The following is a 24,012-nucleotide window of genomic DNA, read 5'->3' as shown; positions in this document are numbered from 1 at the left end:
AATATATGCTGCACCATTCCATTTACATGAAGTTCAAAAACAGGCAAAACTAATATACATTGATAGAAGTCAAATGGTGATGGCTTTTAGGGGTGAGAAGGAGGTGTTATTGGCTGGAATGAAACACAAAGGAATCATTTGGGACACAGAAAGTGTTCCATATCTTGATCATGATGAAAGTTACAAGGGTGTATCATATGTAAACATTCATTGAATGGTGCACTTAAGATTTGTGCACTTTTCTGAGTATATGTTATATGTTAATTTTTTTAAGTATAGAAACTAAAATAAAAAGTAAGCTGAAACCATAGCTTCCATGGAGCTTTTTTTTTTTTTTTCACAACCACACACAAAAAAAACAAATAAGGCCTTGGATCCCTCACAAGTGTGAGAGGCTGGAACTGATACCTACCCCATTCTCATCCTCGCTTAATATCAGGTGAATCAAGGGTTATTCCCTCAGAGAAAGAGTGGACTAGAAAGGAAAGTCAGCTACCTTGGTTGAGGCATGGCTCGGGGAGCAAATTCTCACCTGAGAATTTACAACTAGCTTACCCTTACATAGTTTTGGGGCTTGAGTTTATACAATCTATGAAGTTTTGGAAATTCTATCCTCTGAGAAACTAACATAAAGTTGTCCCAAGTTGGTAAAATTCCTAAGCATCACACAGGAATAAATAAAAAGAAACAGGTTCTCAACCAAGGCTGTCCAGCATTCCCACAAATAGATATGTGTGCATTAGCTCACAATCCCAAAATGCAAAAAACACAAAGAAAGAAGCCACTCTGGGCAAGAGTTGGTAGAAACAGCACAGAGCAGAATTAGACTCCCCCGTTTTTTTCAGCTAGTGAAGTTATGTTGTAAAATATAAAATATTTTTTAATGTCTAAAGAAAATTAGAATAAAGACATGAGAAAAAGATTACATAAAAGTATCAGACATATTTGAAAAAGAATACAAAATAACTTCTAGAAATAGACAAGTAAATAGAGTAAATTTTAAAAAAGAAGGCAAGGAGAAGTATAGCCAAAAATATTGAGAGTTAAAATTAATGTAAATAGGTCAAAATTACCAGTTTTTTAAAAACAGACTTTCAGAATAGATTTAAAATAAAACACAGTGAAATGTTCTTTACAAGAACAAAAACCTAAAATAGGAGAACCCAAAAAGGATGAAAGTGATAAAATGGAAAAAGACACATCTGAAAAATAGTAACCTGAAAAATCTGAAATAATTACATCAATATCAAACAAAATAAAATTTCAGGATAAAAAGCTTAATCAATAATGATGGAGGAACAACCAGTAAGGAAGATATAATCATCTTAAACTTGAACACACCAAGAACAGGATATTAAAATGGGTCATCTGTTGGGCAAGGTGGCTCATAACAATCCCAGCACTTTGGGAGGATGAGGTAGGAGAATGGCATAAGCCCAGGAATTCTAGTCTGCAGTGAGCCATGATCTTGCCGCTGAACTCCAGGCTGGATGACAGACTCCATCTCAAAAACTAATTAATTAATTTAATTTAATGGGTTGTTTAGTGTTGTCTCAGTTACAGCCAAAACCCCAAAACTGAGAACAAATCATTTTAAGGCTGGGCATGGTGGCTCACATCTGTAATCCCAGCACTTTGGGAGGCCAAAGTGGGTTGATTGCTTGAGCTCAGGAATTCAAGACCAGCCTGGGCAACATAGTGAAACCCTGTCTTCCCCTCTCTCCAAAATTATTTTAATTAGCAAGTTGTGGTAGTATGCACTTATAGTCTCAGCTACTTGAAAGGCTGAAATGGGAGGATCACTTGAGCCCAGCATGTCAAGGCTGCAGTAAGCGATGGCCACACCACTGCAAAACAGCTTGGACAACAGAGCAAGACTCTGTCTCAAAAAAAAGAAGAAAGAAAAAGTTCAATTCAACACATAAATTTAGTGCTCTTGAGAGAGGTTGCATTATGTGCTGGGCCTTGAAAATGATTAGACAGGGTTCCTGTCTTTGTGCCTTTGAATCACTGTAGGATAAATAGGTATTCAAATAGTTACAATATAACACAGTGCTGAAGAGGTTAGATTTTATCCTGCGAGGACGAGGTGCCACTGCCAACAAGGATTTAAGCTGGGGCGTTTCACAGTCAGATTTGATGACAATGGGGATGGATGTGTTCGGGCAAAAATGGAAGCAGACAGACCAGTTAGATCACCACATGAATTGCTAAAGTCAAAATGCTCAGTAAGGGCCTGACCTAGAAAGGGCAAGAACAGGCTGAAATTCAGGCAAAATCTGAGTAAGAAAATCCTAGGCCGGGTGCAGTGGCTCACGCCTATAATTCCAGCACTTTGGGAGGCCAAGGTGGTGGATCACCTGGGGTCGGGAGTTAGAGACCAGCCTGGCCAACATGGCAAAACCCTGTCTCTACTAAAAATACAAAAATTAGCCAGGTGTGGTGGTGTGTGCCTGTAATCCCAACTGCTCCAGAGGCTGAGGCAGGAGAATCGCTTGAATCTGGCAGGCAGAGGTTTCAGTGAGCCAAGATTGTATCATTGCACACCAGCCTGGGTGGTTAAGAGTGAAACCTCATCTCAAAAAAAAAAAAAAAAAAAAAAAATCCTTAAGCCTCTTCGGACTGGCTGGATATAGGAAATTAAGGTGAGGAAGGGAGTCCAGATGATTCCATTTCTGAGTGATTTACAGGGAAAGTATGTTGTAGTTAAAGCCATGAAAGAGATGATATGGCCCTGGTAGCCATACGCAGTGGAAGAAGAGCTGTGAACCACTTACAGAGACCCAGGAAATGCCAGCATTAGGTTGAGGATATCAACAAAATGTTAGTCTAGGGTGTGGCCAGGGCTTTTGCTGTTGAAGCCGTGAAAGTCCTTAGAGCAGCGAATGGAAAAAAAAAAAAAAAAAAAAAAAAGCTAAGATGTCTAAATTCTACTGGCCAGAGTTCTACTGTTAGAAATTTCACATTTTAGGTTTATAAGCCAATATTTTTGTGATTATAATTTAATGAACAAATGCATACCTCATTGAGGGTCAACATATCTTCTACTTTGGTAGCACCACTTTCAGGCAGAGAAATCAACACAGTTTTGGCTATCTCTTTTAGAACTGTATCAATATGCATTTCACACAAGTCACTGATCTACAAGGAAGAAAAATGTAAGAAAAAAACCCCTTCTTTCCTTTAAAGCAGGTTTTCATCCAAAAGAAGCTTGAGTTATAAATTAATTTAGGAGGCTAAATCTAGAAACTTGAATCTTGAGCCAAGCATAATTTGGTGAACATTTTAGGAGGACATCTGCAAAGAAAGCTTGACATAAAACTAAATTTTTCTTGAGCACTAACATGTGCCATAACCTTATATGTGTTATCTCCTTTAATCCTGATTCCAGCACAGGAGGCATTGATATCCCAGTATTACAGCTAAAGACACCAAGGCTCTTAGAAGTAAAGTAACCTGGGAAGGAACACATAGTTAGTCAAAGGCAGAGAATCCTACCCAGGTTTATCTAACTCCAAAGCCTCTGAGTTTGTCTGTTACAACATGCTGCCATCATAAACTAGCATATCTAAAATGACAGGCATGTTCTATGTAAACAACATGTCAGAAATCAATAGACAATCTTCAATTTGATGATCCTCTCATCGAGTTTATAGTAAATGCATTAATATTAATATTTAAGTACTCTGCCACCTTTGACAGTCTACAATTATCCCATATTCTAAGCTACAGTGTGAAGTTGAACCGTCATTTTAATATATTAAAGGCAAGGTGATTCAGGGACAAGAACAAAGCAACCTTAAATAAAGACACTGATCCAGTAAAAGAAACATAAAAGCATTGTATTTTAAATCTAATGGATGTCCTTTTGGTTAAAAGTCATGCCCTTTAAATAATAATCAAACTATTACTTATATCCTGAGTATTCATAATAATCAATGACTATTACTTTCATAATAATCAAAAATATTACTTATATCCTGAGCATTAATGTTGATAGCTTTGCAAATGTATAGATCATACCTTCTTTAAAAGTTGATTAAACATATCCAAAACTGATTCAACTTCTCGAAAGAAGCTTTCCAGTGTTAAAGACGACCATGTTAACACTGTGAGTCCTTGCCTCAACACAGATTCCACCTAGAAATGGCACAAACACAACAGCTTCTATTATTAGTAGGAGCATCTACACTTATAGAAAAGGATTTATCACCTGTAAACATTGCATGTTCTATTTTTTACATATATTTTCCCTCTATTACACCTAATAAAGATGACTTTATTTTTAACCATCTTTGGCTGTCCAGGAAACAATCATGAATTTTCAGAAAAAGTGTTCATGATTTAGATTTAGTTGTTTCTTCAAAGGCAACAAAACTTAGACAAGAAACTCTTTAGGAAAAAAAAAACACCAGAGCTATAAAATTGAACTAGAAAGATAGAGAGCCTAAAGAAGAATAGATGTTCCAAAATCTGTAGATTTATAGAACCAAAATCTAATTTTAAATAACAGGAAAATCAATATAAACCTTCAGCAATACCAACCTTTTTCATTTTAGGGGTCATCAGATTGACAAACACAGAAGGGACTTCCTGACATAACTCATCATAATTTTGCAGAAGACCCTGTAAGAAGTTGAAATAGTATGTTTTATTTTAATTCATTTAAAGTAGCAGTCACATTTTGATTCATGCCAGGAAGGTTTCATTATCCCTGTTTCCTCATAGTCCTGCCATCATGACAGCTGCCTAAGCTTATGCTGATTTACCATACTTTTGCTGTACCTATAAATTACCTGAGCATCTCTTTTAAACAAGTCAATAGCAATCTCTAGATCTTCATTTTTCATATTTACCATTTGTCTTTCTTTATGTATATTAAGTAGTTTGAATGATTTTTTTGTGATATGTCATTATACATTTCTCCTTTCTGTTTCTTATCTTCTGACACATTAAAATATACTCATCATCGATGCCACACTTGATTTCTTGAATCAAAATAAATTTAGCTTCTCCACACAAACAGAATAAGCTTTTATATTATCTCTTAGATATTGTTTTAGAACTAATCTATGATGATCAATTTTTACCTGTTTTGTAATTTACTACATTGTGGGGTGGGAAATGCAGATTCAAGTTACTTTACCTCCAAATTAATAATCCTAAAACTGTTTCAATTTTTACCTAATAGTTCCAAAGCTCTTGATTCCTTTTTCTCTTTATATGTTACCTGTAGTTGGAAGTTTTATTTATACTTGACACTTTCTAAAGAACTTTGATTTTCTTGACATTGTTCAATACTAACTAAAATCCTATAAAACGAAATGCAAACTATATTAGCTTCAATTTATAACAGTATTTTTAAACCCAGTCCTCCAAAGTCACAGCTAGCCAGTACAAAAGCCCATGCCTGGCTTTTGATGCTAAATCCAGTTTCCACAATGCCAATGTCACTTTAGTGTTTTTTAAAAAAAACAATTAAATACTATTTTGGTAAGAGCTAAAACTATTAAACTGTTGGAAGACAACATGGCATAAATCTTCATGACTTTGGATTTGATAAAGGATTCTTAGATATAACACCAAAAACGCAAAAGACAAAGTAGATCAGTTGGACTTCAACAAAATTTAAAATATTCATGCTTCAAAGAACACCATCAAGAAAATGAAAATACAATCCAAAAATGGGAGAAAGAATTTGCAAATCATATATCTGATAAGGGACTACTGTTAAAACCTAAAATGAACTTTATAACTAAAAAAATAGACAAATACTCAATTTAAAAATGAGCAAAGAATCTGAATAGATGCTGCTGAAGGAAAGTATGCAAAGGGTTAGTAAGCACATGAAAAGATGCTCAACCATCACTAGCCATTAGAGAAACAAAAACAAAATCAAAAGGAGATACCACTCACACTCACTAGGACGGCTATCATGAAAATGACAAATAATAACAAGTGTCAGCAAGCATGTAGAGAAACTGGAACTCTCATACACTGCTGGCAGGAATGTAAAATGATAGTCACTTTGGAAAACAGTATGGCAGTGCTTCAAAAGGTTAAACATGGAGTTACCAACTTACATTCAAGAGAATGAAAACATACATTCACACAAAAACTTGTATATAAATGCTCACAACAGCATTACTAATAATAGCCAAAAATTATCTAATAGAAACAACCCAAATGACAATCAACTGATAGAACAGGTAACTAAAATATGGTACACTATAACCATACAGTCAAATATTATTCAGTCATAAAAAGGAATAAAGTATTGAGACATAAAATGGTATGAATAAACTTAGAAAATACTAAGTGAAAGAAGCCAGTCACAAAAGACATACATTGTTTGATTCTATTTGTATGAAATGTCCAAAATAGGCAAATTCATAGAGACAGAAAGGAGATTAGTGGTTGCCAGGGACCAGGTGTGGGGAGAGTTGAGGGAAAATGGGGAATTAATGCTAATGGGTTAGGGAATTTCTTTCTGGGTGATGAAAATATTCCGATTGTGGTAATGGTTGTGCAAAAAAAAAAGCTCAGGCAAAACCATTCAGGACATAGGCATAGGCAAGGACTTCATGACTAAAACAACAAAAGCATTGGCAACAAAAGCCAAAATAGACAAATGGGATCTAATTAAACTCCAGAGCTTCTGTGCAGTGAAAGAAACAATCTTTAGAGTGAACTGGCAATCAACAGAATGGGAAAAATTTTTGCAATCTACCCATCTGACAAAGGGCTAATATCCAGAATCTACAAAGAACTAAAACAGATTTACAAGAAAAAAACAACCCCATTCAAAAGTGGGTGAAGGATATGAACAGACACTTTTCAAAAGAAGACATATATAGGGCCAACAAATATATTTTAAAATGCTAATCATCACTGGTCATTAGAGAAATGCAAATCAAAACCACAATGAGATACAATCTCATGCCAGTTAGAATGGTGATCATTAAAAAATCTAGAGACAACAGATACTGGAGAGGATGTGGAGAAATAGGAAAGCTTTTACACTGTTGCTTGGAGTGTAAATTAGTTTAACCATTGTAGAAGACAGTGTGGTGATTCCTCAAGAATCGAGAAATAGAAATTCCATTTGACCCAGCTGTCCCATTACTGGGTATATACCCAAAGGATCATAAATCATTCCATTATAAAGACACATGCACACATATATTCATTGTGGCACTGTTTACAATAGCAAAGACCTGGAACCAACCCAAATGCTCATCAATGATAGATTGAACAAGGAAAATGTGGCATATATATACCACAGAATACTATGCAGCCATAGAAAACGATGAGTTTGAGTTCTTGGTAGGGACATGGATGAATCTGGAAACCATCATTCTCAGCAAACTGACACAAGAACAGAAAATCAAACACTGCATGTTCTCACTCATAGGCAGATGATGAACAATAAGAACACATGGACACAGGGAGGGGAACATCACACACTGGGGTCTGTTAGTGGGGGGACTAGGGGAGGAACAGTGGGGTTGGGGAGGTTGGGGAGGGATAACAGGGGGAGAAATGGCAGATACAGGTGACAGGGGAATGGAGACAGCAAACCACCTTGCCATGTGTGTACCTATGCAACAACCAGCATGATCTGCACATGTACCCCAGAACCTGAAGTACAATTAAAAAAAAAAAAGAAAAAAGGTATATTGATACTGTAATGTAGCCTATTAAGTGTGCAATAGTATTATATCTTTTAAAAATGTACAAACCTAGGCTGGGTGCGGTGACTCACATCTGTAATCCCAGCACTTTTGGAGGCCAAGGCGGGTAGATCATGAGGTCCGGAGTTCAAGGCCAGCCTGGCCAAGATGGTGAAACCCTGTCTCTACTGAAAATACAAAAATTAGCCAGGCATGGTGGCATGTGCCTGTAATCCCAGCTACTCGGGAGGCTGAGGCAAAGAAATGCTTGAACCTGGGAGGCGGAGGTTGCAGTGAGCCAAGACTACTCCACTGGACTCTAGCCTGGTTAACAGCAAGACTCCATCTAAAAAAAAAAAATGTACATACCTTAATTTAAAAATACTTTATTGCTAAAATATGCTAACAATCATCTGAGCCTTCAGTGAGCTGTAATCTTTTTGCTAGTGGAGGGTCTTCCCTCAATGTTGATGGCTACTGACTAATCAGGATGGTGGTTGCTTAAGGGTGAAGTGGCTGAACAAGAGAACAATGACATTTGCTTTATCAATTGACTCTTCCTTTCACAAAAGATGATTCTGTAAGCATGCCATGGTGTTTGATCGCATTTTACCTACAGTTGAACTTTCAAAACTGGAATCTCTTGTCTCAAACCATGCCCCTACTTTATCAACTAAGTTTATGGAATATTCAAAATCCTTTGTGGTCATTTGACAATGTTCACAACATTTTCACCAACAGTAAATTCCACCTCAAGAAACAACTTTCTTTCCATGTTTAACTCCTGGGTGGCAAAAAATGAAAATGAAAAAGAAACCACTTTGCTTATCCATAAGAAGCAACTCTTCATTTGTTCAAGTTGTATCATGAGATTGCAGCAATTCAGTCACATGTTCAGGCTCTACCTCTAATTCCAGTTCTCTTGCTGTTTCCACCACACCTGCCATTACATGGAAGTCTTGAACCCCTCGAAATCATCCATAAGTTTAGGAATCAACTTTTTCCAAACCCCTGTTAATGTTGATATTTTGACCTCTTTGCATGAATTACAAATGTTCTTAATGACATCTAGAATAGTGAATCCTTTCCAGAAAGTTTTCAATTTGCTTTGCCCAAACCATAAGAGAAATCATGATCTATGGCTGCTATAGCCTTATAAATGTATTTCTTAACTAATAAGACTGGAAAGTCAAAATTACTTCCTGATTCATGAACTTCAGAATAGATGTGTTTGTAGGCGTGAAAACAACATTCATCTCCTTGCACAGCTCCATCAAAGCTCTTGAATGACCAGGTGCATTATCAATGAGCAGTAATATTTTGAAAGGAATTTTTCTTTCTCAGCTGAAGGTCTCAACAGTGGGCTTAAAATATTCAGTACACTATTCTGTAAACAGATGGGCTGTCATCCAGGCTTTGTTGTTCTGCTTATAAAGCACAGGCAGAGTAGATTTAACATAATTCTTAAGGGTGCTAGGATTTTCAGAATGGTAAATGTGCACAGGTTTCAATTTCAGGTCAGCAGTTGCATAAGTCTCTAACAAAAAAGTCAGCCTTCATAGCTTTGAAGCTAGGCATTGACTTTTCTTCTCTAGCTATGAAAGTCCTAGATGGCATCTTCCTTCAATAGAAGGCTGTTCTATCTACCTTGAAAGTCTGCTGTTTAGTGTGGTCATCTTCATCAGTGATCTTAGCTAGATCTTTTGGATAACTTACTGGAGCTTCTACATCACCACTTGCTGCTCCCCTTGCACTTCTATGTTATGGAGATGGCTTGTTTGCTTAAACCTTTAAACTTTTCTTCTGCAACTTCCTCACTTTTCACAGGCTTCACAGAATTGAAGAGAATTAGGACCTCACTCTGGATTAGGCTCTGGCTTAAGGGAATGTTGTGGCTGGTTTGATCTTCTATTCAGAACACACAAATTTTCTCCACATCAACAATAAGACCATCTTTCAGTTTTGGGGTTTTTGTGGGGCAGGGGGTTGAGGCAGGGTCTCATTTTGTCACCCGAGCTGGAAGGTAGTGGATGGTTCACTGCAGCCTCGACCTCCTGGGCTCAAATGATCCTCTCACCTTAGCCTCCCCCAAGTAGCTGGGACTACAGGCATGCACCACCACCTGGCTAATTTTCATATTTTTTGTAGAGATGGGGTCTAATCATGTTGCCCAGGCTAGTCTCAAACTCCCAAACTCAAGCGATTTGCCTGCCTGGGCCTCCCAAAGTGCTGGGGTTATAGGTGTGAGTCATCGTTCCCAGCCTTGTTTTACTATCTTATTCATATGTTCACTGGAGTAACACTTCTAATATCCTTCAAGAACTTTTCTTTGTATTCATAACTTGGTTAACAGTTTGGCACAAGAGGTCTAGCTTTTGTCTGTCTTGGCTTTCAACATGCCTTCTTCACTAAGTTTAATCACTTATAGCTCTTTATTTAAAATGAAAGATGACACTTTTCCTTTAACTTGTACATTTAGAGGCCATTGTAGGGTTACTAATTAGCCCAATTTCAATATTGTTGTGTCTCAGGGAGTAAGGAAGCCAAAGAGAGAGCAAGAGATGGGAGAATGGCTGGTCAGTGAACCAGTCAGAACACACAACATTCACCGATTTAAGTTTGTGATCTTATGGGGATGTGGTTCATGGCATCCAAAAAGGTTATGAAAGTAACATCAAAGATCATGATCACAGATCGCCATAACAAAACTGTAATAAATTTTAAAATTGAAATATTGTGAGAATTACCAAAATGTAATGGACATGAAAAGAGCACATGTTGGGAAAATGGTGCTAACAGACTTGCTCGACACAGAGTTGCCACAAACCATCTATTTGTAAAGAATGAAATAACTGCAAAGAGCAACAAAGCAAAGTGCAGTAAAATGAGTTACCCCTGCATACTAAGACCATTGAATTGTATACTTTAACTGGGTGAATTGTATGGGCATGTGAATTACATTCAATAAGGCTGTTCCTTTTAAAAACCGTTTTGGATGTGTACACAAGAACAAAGAGAGTGGAAGGATGACAATGGAGACTCAGAAGGGAGAGTGGGTGGGCGGCAGGTGGATGATGAGAAATTAATGGATACAATGTAAATTAGTCATACATTGACTTCTCATCTCTAGCTGTAAAAGTCCTAGATGGATACTCTAAAAGCCCTGACTCCACCACTGTACAATCTACATATGTAACAAAATCGCACATGTACCTCATAAATTTGTTCACATACATAAATAAATTTTGTTGCTAAAATTTTTTTTAAACTCTTTGGAGCATCTCTATTCTAATACTTTTACCTTTTTTACTATTGCTCTTAATGTTAAATATTAATATAATTGTTATTTTAAATATATTATAACTTCTGGTGGGATAATTTTTTGAAATATTCTTTGATATTCTTCTTAAATTAGTTTCCAGAAGAACTTCAGTATCAAGCTGTCCAATATGTTCAGACAGACTTTTACTAAACCAAGAGAATTAAATATAATGATGCATTAAAATGGCAGATTAATATTACTCTTCCCATCAAGAAACAGGAAAAGTCTGTAATTTATTTATTATTGATTATGAAAGTAGTTTATAAAATTATGCATTTTGTACCACAGGAATAGAGTTCATTTTCTCATTGAATTATCAGCTGTTCCATTAATGTCTGTGTAATTATCTTATAACTCATATTTAATCAGTTCTCTATTGCTGGAGTTAGACTCCAGTCCTTTACTATTACCAATGGTACTGGAAAACAAATGTCCTTGCATTTATATTTTTTTCTGCATTCCCAAAATACATGTCCACAGCCTTCCAAGAAAAGAAAAAAAGATGAGTTAATGCAGCTTGCCGTTTTAACTGGCTTTCTAAAGAAATTCTCATGTTACTTAACTCTTGTTAAACATTTAGAAACTATGTGTTAGGATTTGAATATACTTTGATTCCACCTCTTCTTTTTTTTCTTTTTTTTTTTTTTTAATGGAGATGGAGTCTCACTCTGTCATGCAGGCTGGAGTGCAGTGGCACAATCTCGGCTCACTGCAACCTCCACCTCCCTGCAGTTATGCTTCATGGCATTGAGGGAAAATTTGTTAATATGTTGATTCTTGATAGAATTAAAATAGTGACTTGCAAACCAAAGATAAGATTGGAAATAGAAAGCAAAAAGTGAGAAGATTATCAGAAATCAGATTTAGCCAGGATGGTCTCAATATCCTGACCTCATGATCTGCCCACCTCAGCCTCCTAAAGTGCTGGGTGAGCCACCATGCCCAGCCAATTTTTCTTTTACCAAAAAATTCCTTCAAAAATAATTAGAAAACATAATCTATCTTACCTGCAAATACAGTTTGTCTGCTTTCAATTTACTTTCCAACTTCAGCAATCTCTTTGCTTGTTCTGGTACATCCAACTTCATTTTTATCATGCACTTAGTTTCCCGAACAACTTCCAAAATTTTGGGATCAAAATTAACCAGCAACTTTCCTGTTTCTGGATGTCGCACAAAAAGCGTGGCTTGTAAAGCTGCAGATAAATGATTGACATTACTCATTCTGGATTTCCTTTCTGCTTCCAGCTCTGTTTATATTTCTGTCTTGCCCTCTGGACTAACTTCTTGAGGGCAAAGGAAACATTATGGATGCCCCGGGTGCTAAGGCACAGTGTCTGGCACATACTGAGTACTCAAAACTTAGAAAAATGAATGAAGAGTGTCTGCAAAGCCATAAAATCAGATCCAGAGAGAGAAAAATTGACCAAGAATGGTACTTTGTGCTGTGAACTGCAATATTTTTCTGAGTGGGTCAAAAAGATCTATAACACAATGCTAGTTTATCTTCTGGAATATGACTTGACCCCTGGGAAAGAACCAGAAGGTGGTTAGAATCACAAAAGATGCCACACCTCATTTCAAGCCCTTTCCCACCCAGACTCCAAATTGGCTTCTTTAAAGAGGTTTATTTAAATTAAATCTCCATCCTGAATTTCTGATAATTAGGCTCAATATCAGTAAGAAATATTTATTTAACACCATTGAGTTGTGAACTCCCAGAATGGAGGGGAAGATGTTTTACACTATATCTCACATAAACATCATTAATAAAAATAGACATTTTCAGATATGCATTTTATTATAAATTGAAATACATAAGCCCAAGCAGTTCTTACTGGGTAGCCTTCGATTATTTGTCAGCCTAACACGAAGAACTTCTGCAGACATAATAATAAAACACTTATAGATGAATATGTGCTAGTTTGAATTACATCTTGTATTAACAAACACTACTTACATGAGAATTTTATCACAATCACCGAATCTTCCAAACCTCACATTGTTTTGTTGAATGTGGCCACATCAACAAAACAGTGTGAGGTTTGGAAGATTCGGTGATTGTGATAAAATTCTCCAGTAAAATAAAATAGTCTGTATATCTCTTTGAAATTTGTTGACTTTTGCTCATCAGATAAACTCAGTCTTGATATGGCTCTTAATGATGCAGGTTTCATGACAATTTCAACTAAAAATGTTACCCAACTCATCTGGAATCTTTTTAAGATGGGTTAGGAATCACTTATCCTAACAGAAAACGAAGCACTGCATGTTCTCACTCATAAGTAGGAGTTGAACAATGAGAACAGATGGACACAGGGAGGGGAACAGCACACACCAGGGGCTGAGGAGGCAAGGGAAGGGAGCACATTAGGACAAATTTCTAGTGCATTCGGGGCTTAAAACCTAGATAACAGGTGGACGGGTGCAGCAAATCACCGTGGTACATGTATACCTACATAACAAACCTGCACGTTCATAAATATATCCCAGAAATCCCAGAACTTAAAGTAAAATAAAAACAAAGAAGTCACTTGTCCTCCCCCAAAATTCCAAAAGAACTTTTAAACATTGAAATCTGTCTTCCTTAAAACTGTAATGAACTTGCTTGAAAAGGCAAAAAGGTCAACAAGACAACTAAAACAGACCAATATTGACAGCCAGGAAGTCTGCTCCAGGCATGAAAGACGAGCATTTCATCCTATGTGAATCACCATCAGAGAAACTCTACAGAGCAACCAACTGAAGGAGGCTGATTTACATATCCAATTATTACTACAAGCTCCTATGTGGCTGAGGACAGTCACATCAATAGGGCAAAGGAAGCCTTCCAGAACAATTCATTTCTGAAATGAAATGAAAGAAGTTTAAGAATTCTACTGACTGTCTTTCTGGTGAAAAGAAACAGGAAAAAATTTCACTTCGTATTGAAAGTATGAAAGAATTCTACTTCATATTGTTTATATGTAACCACTTCTCCTGGGCATCAATTCACTGCAGTGAGTATATTGCACCCAATAGGGGCCAACCAAGGTTCTCAAGGGGAACAAACTCTTCAGAAAACTTGATAAAATTATTACTCATCAAAATTATCTAATCTACACTTACTGGACATTGTAAAAATATTTTAAGAGCCGTAAGCATGCCTGACACCATTCTTGGCACTGTTAGAAACAGTACAATATAATGGTTATGAGAACGGATTTGGGAGCCAGACTATCTGAATTTGAATCTTGTCTCTGCCATTTACTAGCTGTGTGATCTTGGGCAAGCCACTTAACGTGTCTGTGCCTCAGTTTTCTCATCTGTAAAACAAGGCTAATAATAGTTCCTTGTAGGGTTGCTGTTAGGGTTAAAGGAATTTGCATAATACCTGCAACGTGCTGAGACAAAGCCTGGCACGCAGTGAGCACTGTACAAATGTTAGCTATGACCGTTATTCAAAGGATATAAGATGAAACAGACATACGGGGTAAGCTTGGAATGTGTAGGGAAGACAAGATAGATCTATAAAGCAGTAAGAGTATGAGAAAGAGCTACAGATAAAGAACGTGGAGGACTCTGGAGGAAGAAGACATTATTTTCGGCCAGGAAGAAGAAGGAAAGGCTGTATGAAATAGGTGACTGTTGAGCTTGTTTTTGAATATGTGCAGATAAGACAAACGGCATCAGGGAGAGAAAAACCAGCAAGAGAAAAAAAATTTTAAGTGCACAGCATTGTAGAAGCAAAACAGTATATGCTTCAGTTGTTTAAAGTTCTCTTTTACCTTTTTGCATAGTGTGCGTTTTAAGCTCCTCTCGAAGCTCCTTTGAGAGTGTTGCTCCATAAACAGGCTTTCTTTAGAATCCACAGGGTCCTACCGTATCGCACAGCACCCAGAAACAGCTGGCCTGATCAAAGTGGCTTATTAAAGACTTGACCGTGGTTCCTGTTAGGGGCCACACCCTACGGGGCTGGGACACCGTCCCCTAGGATGCAGGTATGCTCTGAATCAATGGCCTGTAGATAACTGCTGTGTCTCCACACAGCAAAAATACATGAGTTGGAACCAAGAGGCAGAAGTAGGAGTGGCTCCTCTCACCATCATTCCAGTAACCCACCTGCAGAACTTGTGCCTCCTGTGCCTGCAATGCTGTGCTCTGCCGAGGTGGAGATTCCTGGTTTCAGAAGGAGAAACCTTTCTACAGGGGACACAGTAAGGGTTCCACCAATGTCACAGATAAGAGTTTACAGTTAGCCGGGCGCGGTGGCTCACGCCTGTAATCCCAGCACTTTGGGAGGCTGAGGCGGGTGGATCACGAGGTCAAGAGATGGAGACCATCCTGGTCAACATGGTGAAACCCCGTCTCTACTAAAAATACGAAAAATTAGCTGGGCGTGGTGGCGCGTGCCTGTAATCCCAGCTACTCAGGAGGCTGAGGCAGGAGAATTGCCTGAACCCAGGAGGCGGAGGTTGCGGTGAGCCCAGATCGCACCATTGCACTCCAGCCTGGGTAAACAAGAGCGAAACCCTGTCTCAAAAAAAAAAAAAAAAAGAGTTTACAGTTGAGATTATGACTAAGAGCTTAAGGTTAAGATGAGAAAAGCAGGAATCTGAACTGACCAACCACTGAGTCCACACAAAAACAACATCTCGGATGGCTGGATGCTGGCTAGAACCATCCCGTGTCTCACATTTAACTCTGCCTAAAGCCTTGGCAACACGTAAGTCCTCCCCTCAGAGGCACTCAGACACAGTGCACTAAAACTCTTCACTTCCTGGAGCTCAAATCTGAAGTTAAATTCAGTTATTAAAAAAGGGAGAAAGGAAAGGAAGGACACAGGAGGGAAGGGAAGCAGGGAGAGAGGAAGGGAAGCAGGGAGAGAGGAAGGGAAGCAGGGAGAGAGGAAGGGAAGCAGGGAGAGAGGAAGGAAAGCAGGGAGAGAGGAAGGGAAGCAGGGAGAGAGGAAGGAAAGCAGGGAGAGAGGAAGGGAAGCAGGATATAATTTTTTCTCCCCAGAATGGGACTCAGATTTGAATCTGTAACATGATACAACTAAATATGAACACCTTCATAAACGATGGAGAAATATCCCTAAAGATATTTTTACTTTCAAATACTGTTTTTCAGTGGAAAATCATAAGTTAAGTATGTCAACTTCAAGGTCATGATCATTTTCACGTATAAAATCAGCATATTATTAACAACTGTAAACAAACCACTGTAGCATCCCTAAATCTAAATTATAACTATCCTAAGATTATGTGGAAGGGATTGAAAAGGTTCTCCAGAACTATGAGCTCCTTCAAAATCACCTAATCCCTACTTTGTAGGTTCACTGCAGTCTTATACACACCGTAATGTAACTGTGAAATCTCTCTGATCCAGGCTGTGTGATAGACCACTTCAAATTCCACCAGCACATATGAGATCTTGTTATACTGACGAATGACAGCTTTACCTTCTGGACTTGACAAAATGTCTGAGTTTTTCTGTTTTTTAAGGGAAAAGAAAGATTTACTTTAAAAGATTGCTTAACTTTTTTTCTATCCAAATAATGAAAGTGTTTATATGTAAAATGATATCATATAATTATGCTAACAGGTTAGATTCTGCCTCAGAGTGAAACAGAGATGGGGAAGGCCATATCAGCGACAGGCAGAAAACATTATCAGTATATAGAGGGAAGACTGGAAAAGGAAAGAAAGGGTTTAAAAAGAGAGGTCTCGAGCCCCACAGCCTGCCCCAGGCATTCAGAGTCCCTACCTCCTTTTCTAATCCCATCCCACTGTTCAGGACAAGATATAATTGACTAATGTTCCTTGAACCATGACTATCAAGGCAAATTCCTAAATGCCAGCACACAAAAAGAGGTAGCCATGTATCAAAGGATAAAAATAAAATTTCTCGGCCAGGTGCAGTGGCTTATGTCTGTAATCCCAGCACTTTGGGAAGCCAAGGTGGATAATCACCTGAGGTCAGGAGTTGGAGACCAGCCTGGCCAACATGGTGAAACCCTGTCTCTATTAAAAATACAAAAAAGTTAACGAAGCATGGTGGCAGGTGCCTGTAATCCCAGCTACTCCAGAGGCTGAGGCAGGAGAATTGCTTGAACCCGGGAGGAAGAGGTTGCAGTGAGCTGAGATTGCACCACTGCACTCCAACCTGGGCAACAAGAGTGAGACTCTGTCTCAAAATAAAATAAAATAAATATTTAAAAAATAAAATTTGGCCGGGCGCGGTGGTTCAAGCCTGTAATCCCAGCACTTTGGGAGGCCGAGGCGGGTGGATCACGAGGTCGAGAGATCGAGACCATCCCAGTCAACATAGTGAAACCCCGTCTCTACTAAAAAAAATGCAAAAAATTAGCTGTGCATGGTGGCACGTGCCTGTAATCCCAGCTACTCGGGAGACTGAGGCAGGAGAATTGCCTGAACCCAGGAGGCAGAGGTTGCGGTGAGCCGAGATCGCGCCATTGCACTCCAGCCTGGGTAGCAAGAGCGAAACTCTGTCTCAAAAAAAAATAAAATAAAATAAAATAAAAAATAAAAATAAAATTTATATATGTAAAAATCAAAAGATACAGGTTTTGATTCACAGGTCAAACAGGGCAATCTCTGCCCTCCCACTACAAAGTCAATCAGCAACTAAGTCCCCCGAGTAGGGACTCAGGATTTTAATTTTTCTTCACTATTCAGAACAATGACATAAATGATGGCAGCAAAAGAGAAATAACAGAATCTTCATATTTAATAATGCTTAAATAATATAATTACTTGCAAAACTACTGTTCTGTAGTTATGTTGTTCTATATCTAAGCAAAAGACACAAGATCAAGCAAACCAACTCCACCTTGCAACTCTGTCTCTTAAATAAAATTTAAGAAAATAACAAGGACAAAGAAAAGACAAACTGGCAGTTTCAGAATGCCAACAGGGCCCAAGACTGTCCTGTTTTTCAGAAATCCAATAATCTCAAGGACATAGAGAATGAATCAACAGTATTATACTTCACTCTCAGTGGCAGTTCTTCATACAGGAATACACTCTTAGGGTTTATCTTCACCTTCATTACGTATATATCAGTGACCTATCTGCCCATATACAGAAGTAAGCTTCCATGCTACGCCCGTACTTTATTGTGTTTTCAGATTTTTTATTTTTACTTTTTAAAAGGTTTTTACAAAGTGTCCTGTGTTATTAAAAGACATAAAGTTATAAGAGTCACTGACTTTGAGATAACTGTAATTAGACTGGCTTCTCTACAGAACCCGAAAGAATTGACTTTGTCTCTCTCAAGTATATTTATGCACTAAATTTTCCTTGCCTGGTAAAAGAATTGGCCCTTCATTGGCTACTTTAGTGGACACAAATAATATAGAAGAAAATATATTTGTTATATTAAAACCACCGAAATCCACATACTAAAATTTAATTCTTGGCTTACAAAGAAATAATCGATGGGCTCACTTATCCGGCGATAGAGCTGCCTCACCCAGAGGATTTTCCCTGCTATCGGGGGCATGTTGCGAGCAAGAGGGGGGTCATCTTTCTGAGAATGATAAAGCTGTAATTAAAAATCTGGTGTTAATGTTTGAATTCAATACAAGGGAGAAGGTAAAATATATATACAGCTATATGTGTATTGTTTCACCATTATTCATGTTTTATATACAGTAGGTAATAAATACGTAAATGTACATCAGAGATAACCTGCAACTTTAAAACAATGATGTTGATCACACATGACACTTAATTTTCTCTTCACCTTTATTTCCTATTACATGTAGTTTTTTTCTGCCCTTATCCCAAATTTCAAGGAGGTATTCAAAAGGAGCACATAGCTACATAATATCAATATCTGTCCTACAGGGAAAATGTGGCACATATACACCATGGAATATTATGCGGCCATCGAAAACAATGAGTTCGTGTCCTTTGTAGGGACATGGAAGAACCTGGAAGGCATCATTCTCAGCAAACTGACACAGGAGCAGAAAATCAAACACCACATGTTCTTACTCATAGGCGGGTGTTGAACAATGAGAACACATGGGCACAGGGAGGGGAGCACTACACACTGGGGTCTGTTGGGGGAAAATAGGGGAGGGACAGCAGGGGATGGGGAGTTGGGGGTGGATGGCATGGGAGAAATCCCAGATATAGGTGAGGGGGAGGAAGGCAGCAAATTACACTGCCACGTGTGTACCTATGCAACAATCTTGCATGTTCTTCACATGTACCCCAAAACCTAAAATGCAATTAAAAAATAAAAATAAAAATATCTGTCCTAATAGTATCTAAAGCCCATATTTCTAGAGGCAAAAATACTAACTTAAGTGGGCTTTGCTATACTCACACTAGAAAAGAGTGGCAATAAGACAGTTTATTTAACTTTTATTTAAGTTCAGGAGTCCATGCTTTTGTTTGTTTGTTGTATAGGTAATTTCATGTCATGGGGATTTGTTGTACAGTCATCACCCAGGTGTTAAGCCTAGTGTCCATTGGTGTTTTTCCTGATCCTCTCCCTTCTCCCGCCCTCCAGTGGGCCCCAGTGTCTTTTGTGCCCTTCTTTGTGTCTATGTGTACTCAATGTTTAGCTCCCACTTATAAGTGAGAAAATGTAGTATTTGGTTTTCTGTTCCTGCACTAGCTGACTTAGGATAACGGCCTCCAGCTTCCTCCATGTTCCTGAAAAGGACATGATCTCGTTCTTGTTCTGGCTGCATAATATTCCATGGTGTATACGTACCACTTTTTCTTTATCCAGTTTACCCCTGATGGGCATTTGGGTTGATACCATGTCTCTGCCATTGTGCATAATGCTTCAGTGAACATACGCATGAATGCGTCTTTATGACAGAACTATTTATATTATTTTGTGTACATACTTAGTAATAACAAAAACAAGCAATGAGGAAAGGACTTCCTTTTCAATAAATGATGGTGGGATAACTGGAAAGACAGTTCAGAGCAAAGAGGTGCAAAACTGGTTGTCCAGCAATATACACTGTCAAGCACCTTCCCACACAGAAGGGAGCATCAGTGCTCCTTAGCAGTAAAATAATCACTCTGAAAAGCTTGGCACGAGACAATGATGGCAAATATTTTCAGAATTTTTTTCTTTTTATTTTATTTATGAACATGACACTTACCTTCTTAATAGCATCAAGTTCAGCCACATAGTACTGAAGAATAAGCTCAATTGTGTGGTTTATTTCCAATTGAAGACAGGGAATCTTCAGCTTCTGAAATCTAAAAGTTATTGAAGCTGAGTAATTAAAAACTAAATGAGAAATAGACCTAAGAATTGCTGTCATAATAAACATCCATTCACTCATTTGACATATATTCATATCATGCATTGTCCTAGGATAAAGCAATGAACAAGACAGGAGGTACAGTCCTAGCTCTCGTGGAACCTACAGTTATCTTGTGGAAAAGAGACATCTGCATGAGTTACAAAAATAATTACTTAAATTACAAATGAATCAAAAATGCCTATAACAGGGAGATGTAGGCAAATCTGGGGATTCAAATAAGACACCCTGAGAAAATGACAAGCAGATTACAAGATGAGTGAGGAGATAACTTAGCAAAGATGGAAGAGAACACATTGACTGTCCCTCTGCCAGCGATAATGCTCACATAATTCCAAATAGCCATAATCATAATTAAGACTTTGTCAGCCAAATGTCACTTCCACTCAGAGACTGAATGACACACAGGAAATACTAAAAACTGCAACATTCAGGTAATAAAATCAATGGAAACTAGCATACTACAGGCAAAAAGAGAGACAAAGACAGAAAGAGACACAGAGAGAGATACAGAGCCAGAAGTCGCCAAGAAAATGGTACCTGCCATCTATGCAGTAATGTCACATGTCAAAATCAAGTTATTTCTGTTTTGACTTTATTTACAAAGATCTTACCAGGTCTCCATCATTACAGTCATGGAATTATGCAAAGCCAGACCCAAACCCAGTTCTGCTGGCTCTCAGGGAAGAGTTCCACAAGTGTCCCTGACACGGGTCTTGACCCCTCCCAGTGCTGAAAGGGAAAGGCTTCTAGTCCAGCTCAGCCCTCTGATCTGGGATTCCCCACACTTTGAGAGAGTAGTGCTGTTAGCATAGAGGGAAAAGAAGCTAAAGGAGAGAAGATTCCAGGTGCTCATACCACAAAAAATGTAGGGGACAGATAACTCGATGAGATGATGAGTGTGTTATTTGAATTGGTTGTAGTAACCATACTACATACTAATAACCACTACATATATAAAAATATCATGTTGTACAACTTAAATATACACAATTTTTTTTAAGGTGTGGGAGCCCTTAAGAGGGAAAATGGAAAGTTTTGTTATCTATTACTCTTAAATAATCTCACTTTTAGAAATTCCTTCAGCATGTAGAAGTAAACATATTTGTTCCCTTTCCAATAATACCTATAAAATTAACTGCAAATATTTTACATGGCTGGGGGCAGGGAGGGGAAACATGAAATAATTTCATTTTCTTGCCGAAAGACTTGCAGCTACCAAAAAAAAATTGTAATTAAAACATATCATTCTTTATTTAACATTTTTAGCAGTCTATCTAGTGATAATTGAAAGGTTTCTGTTTGCAGGTTTTAAGGTTTATGTAGGAGAGATTTCCAACATTGTAATTTGAAATTGTATTTTCAGACTTAAAGTTATCCCACCTAGAAACTACACTGTTTAAAGTGTTATGAATACCTTTGAAGCAGCTGAAGAGCTTGCTGAGAAGATAAGATTTTCCCAAAAGTACTGTTCATAAATGCCTGTATTTGTACCTAAAATGAAACATTAATATTTAAATGATTTTTGGTGTTAAAGAGATTTTTTTTAACAACAATTAATGACTTTCCTACAGAATTAAGATAGCCTCAAGCCTCAAACACATCTACCATCTAAGCATTGAGAGCTGCATTCTCCAGTATGACGGCCTTCGGCCCCTTGAAATGTCACTACTTAAAAGCAAGATGTCTGTAAATGTAAAATCATGCCAGATTTCAAAGACTTAGTACAAAAAAGAGAATGCAATATATCTCATTAATGATTTTACATTAATGACATGTTAAAATATTTAATATATTGGGTTGAATAGAGTCCTTATTAAAATTAATTTCACCTGCTTCTTTTTACTTTTATTCATGTGGCTACTAGAAAAATTAAAGTGACATATGTGATTTCCCTTTGCAGCTCATTATCAATTGGATATTTCTGATCTAGAGAATTTATGAAAGGAGTGAAGGTCCCTTACAAGCATTTTTCTTTGGGGATATATAGAATGCCTGGTAGAGTAGTGTAATGACACTATAGACACCAGGGTGAGCAGGAGTCATTTTCTAACACTGCTGCTCTCAGAAATCTCTGTGCTGCTATTAAGGAGGTTCAAGAAGTAGAAAATGTTCTTTCAAGAGTCCCAACACTGGCCGGGAGTGGTGGTTCATGCCTGTAGTCTCAGCACTTTTGAGGGGCGAGATGGGAGGATTGCTTGGGGCCAGGAGTTCAAGGCCAGCCTGAGCAACATAGCAAGACCCCGTTCGCTATAAAAATAAAAATAAATAAATATTCCCGCCATCCCTAGCAGTGAACTTCAAACTCCTGGTACCCAAAAGATGGAACTAAATCATTCTTTGCAAATTATTTATATGTGTAGATCATATTGGTATGGTCTACTACTAATATATACCACACCCATAAATCAAATATTGGAAAAGGAAGAAAAATTAAAACACTAATGCCTAAAGTAAATTATTTAGCTATTAAAAGGTTAATATTGCTCTAAATTTACTAAAAGCTAAAATTTGTATCTAAAATAAAGCCTGAATAACATATAATCTTTCTTAATAAATCATAAAAATAATTTGATAGCAAGTTTTTCAAAAATTTCCATTGCTATAAAGATTTAATTTTCAAAGCATTTTGGAAGCAAACTCCACCCTACCTAACCAGCCAAACACTAAAAGTAATAACTAAAATATATCTTAGTATCAGAGAGCTAAGTTTCGAAAACTGAAAGGAAATCTATGCCAAAAAACAAAACGTGTTATCGTTAGAGTGGTAGAATTTTAGGATATTTTTTAGTTATACTGCCCAGGTAACATATAATGTCGTTTTTAAAGAATTTTTTAAATACATGAGAAAAACATCTGATTTTCCTCACTTTCATGGCAAGGATGTCAGACTCAAAAATTGTACAGAGTATATTCATATCCCTGCTTGTGTCTCCAGGAAATTCTGCAGCAAAGAGGAAACCATTCACTTGGGCTAAACATAGGTTAACAGTAGTTTCAGTTAGCAGTAGAAGGTAACTGAGGTCATATAGCCCAAAAGATGAGAGAAAAACTTCTTGCAGTCTCATCTGACATGCTTTCTGACTACCCTTCATCCCTCTTGTGTTCCTTAATCTATGGCACACAGGATCTGAGTGTCATTTCAGAGCTGCCCTCTATAACTGCAGAGAAAATGCAAGCATAAAGTATAGAGCCACAGGGAGAGTGACCCATCTTCCTAATCTGTTCTCAAATCTCTTCACACTTGATAAAGAATAACATTTACAAATTCTCTCTTGAGCTGGAAAAATGATACTGGCTCCCTGGCACAACAAAAATCGAATACAAATTTTAATATAAATTAAAAATGAGGCTGGCTCAGCGGCTTAACCCTATAATCCCAGCACTTTGGGAGGCTGAGGTGGGTGGATCACCTGAGGTTAGGAGTTCAAGACAAGCCTGGCCAACATGGTGAAACCCCATCTCTACTAAAATACAAGTATCAGTCAGGCGTGGTGGTGGGCACCTGTAATCTCAGTTACTTGGGATGCTGAGACAGGAGAATCACTTGAACTCAGGAGGTGGAGGTGGCAGTGAGCCGAGATCATTCCACTGTACCACTCCAGCTTGGGCAACAGAGTGAGACTCCGTCTCAAAAAAGAAAAAAAAAAAAAAAGAAGTAAAAAGAAAAAATTACTTATAAAAGCCCTTTGGGCTTCTAGTTATTCTCTGATGTCT

General features: G+C 37.7%; 1 protein-coding gene across 1 annotated transcript in view; it reads right to left on the bottom strand.

Annotated features, from left to right (window-relative positions):
• Positions 1-24,012, bottom strand: part of DNAH8 (dynein axonemal heavy chain 8) — a 313,022-nt gene that overhangs the window by 230,154 nt on the left and 58,856 nt on the right. Inside the window, exons 13-20 of the mRNA XM_039467518.2 lie at positions 21,713-21,789; positions 20,131-20,230; positions 18,423-18,542; positions 16,333-16,468; positions 12,003-12,190; positions 4,546-4,626; positions 4,024-4,140; positions 3,022-3,141 (exon numbers count right to left, since the gene is read on the bottom strand). Coding sequence (XP_039323452.2) covers positions 3,022-3,141; positions 4,024-4,140; positions 4,546-4,626; positions 12,003-12,190; positions 16,333-16,468; positions 18,423-18,542; positions 20,131-20,230; positions 21,713-21,789 — 939 coding nt within the window. The remainder of the gene's footprint in view (positions 1-3,021; positions 3,142-4,023; positions 4,141-4,545; positions 4,627-12,002; positions 12,191-16,332; positions 16,469-18,422; positions 18,543-20,130; positions 20,231-21,712; positions 21,790-24,012) is intronic.

This window comes from Saimiri boliviensis, chromosome 4, assembly GCF_048565385.1.
Source record: "Saimiri boliviensis isolate mSaiBol1 chromosome 4, mSaiBol1.pri, whole genome shotgun sequence".
Lineage (NCBI taxonomy): Eukaryota > Metazoa > Chordata > Mammalia > Primates > Cebidae > Saimiri > Saimiri boliviensis.
The sequence above is the reverse complement of the archived record's forward strand: the minus strand, read 5'-3'. Positions and strand labels throughout refer to the sequence as shown.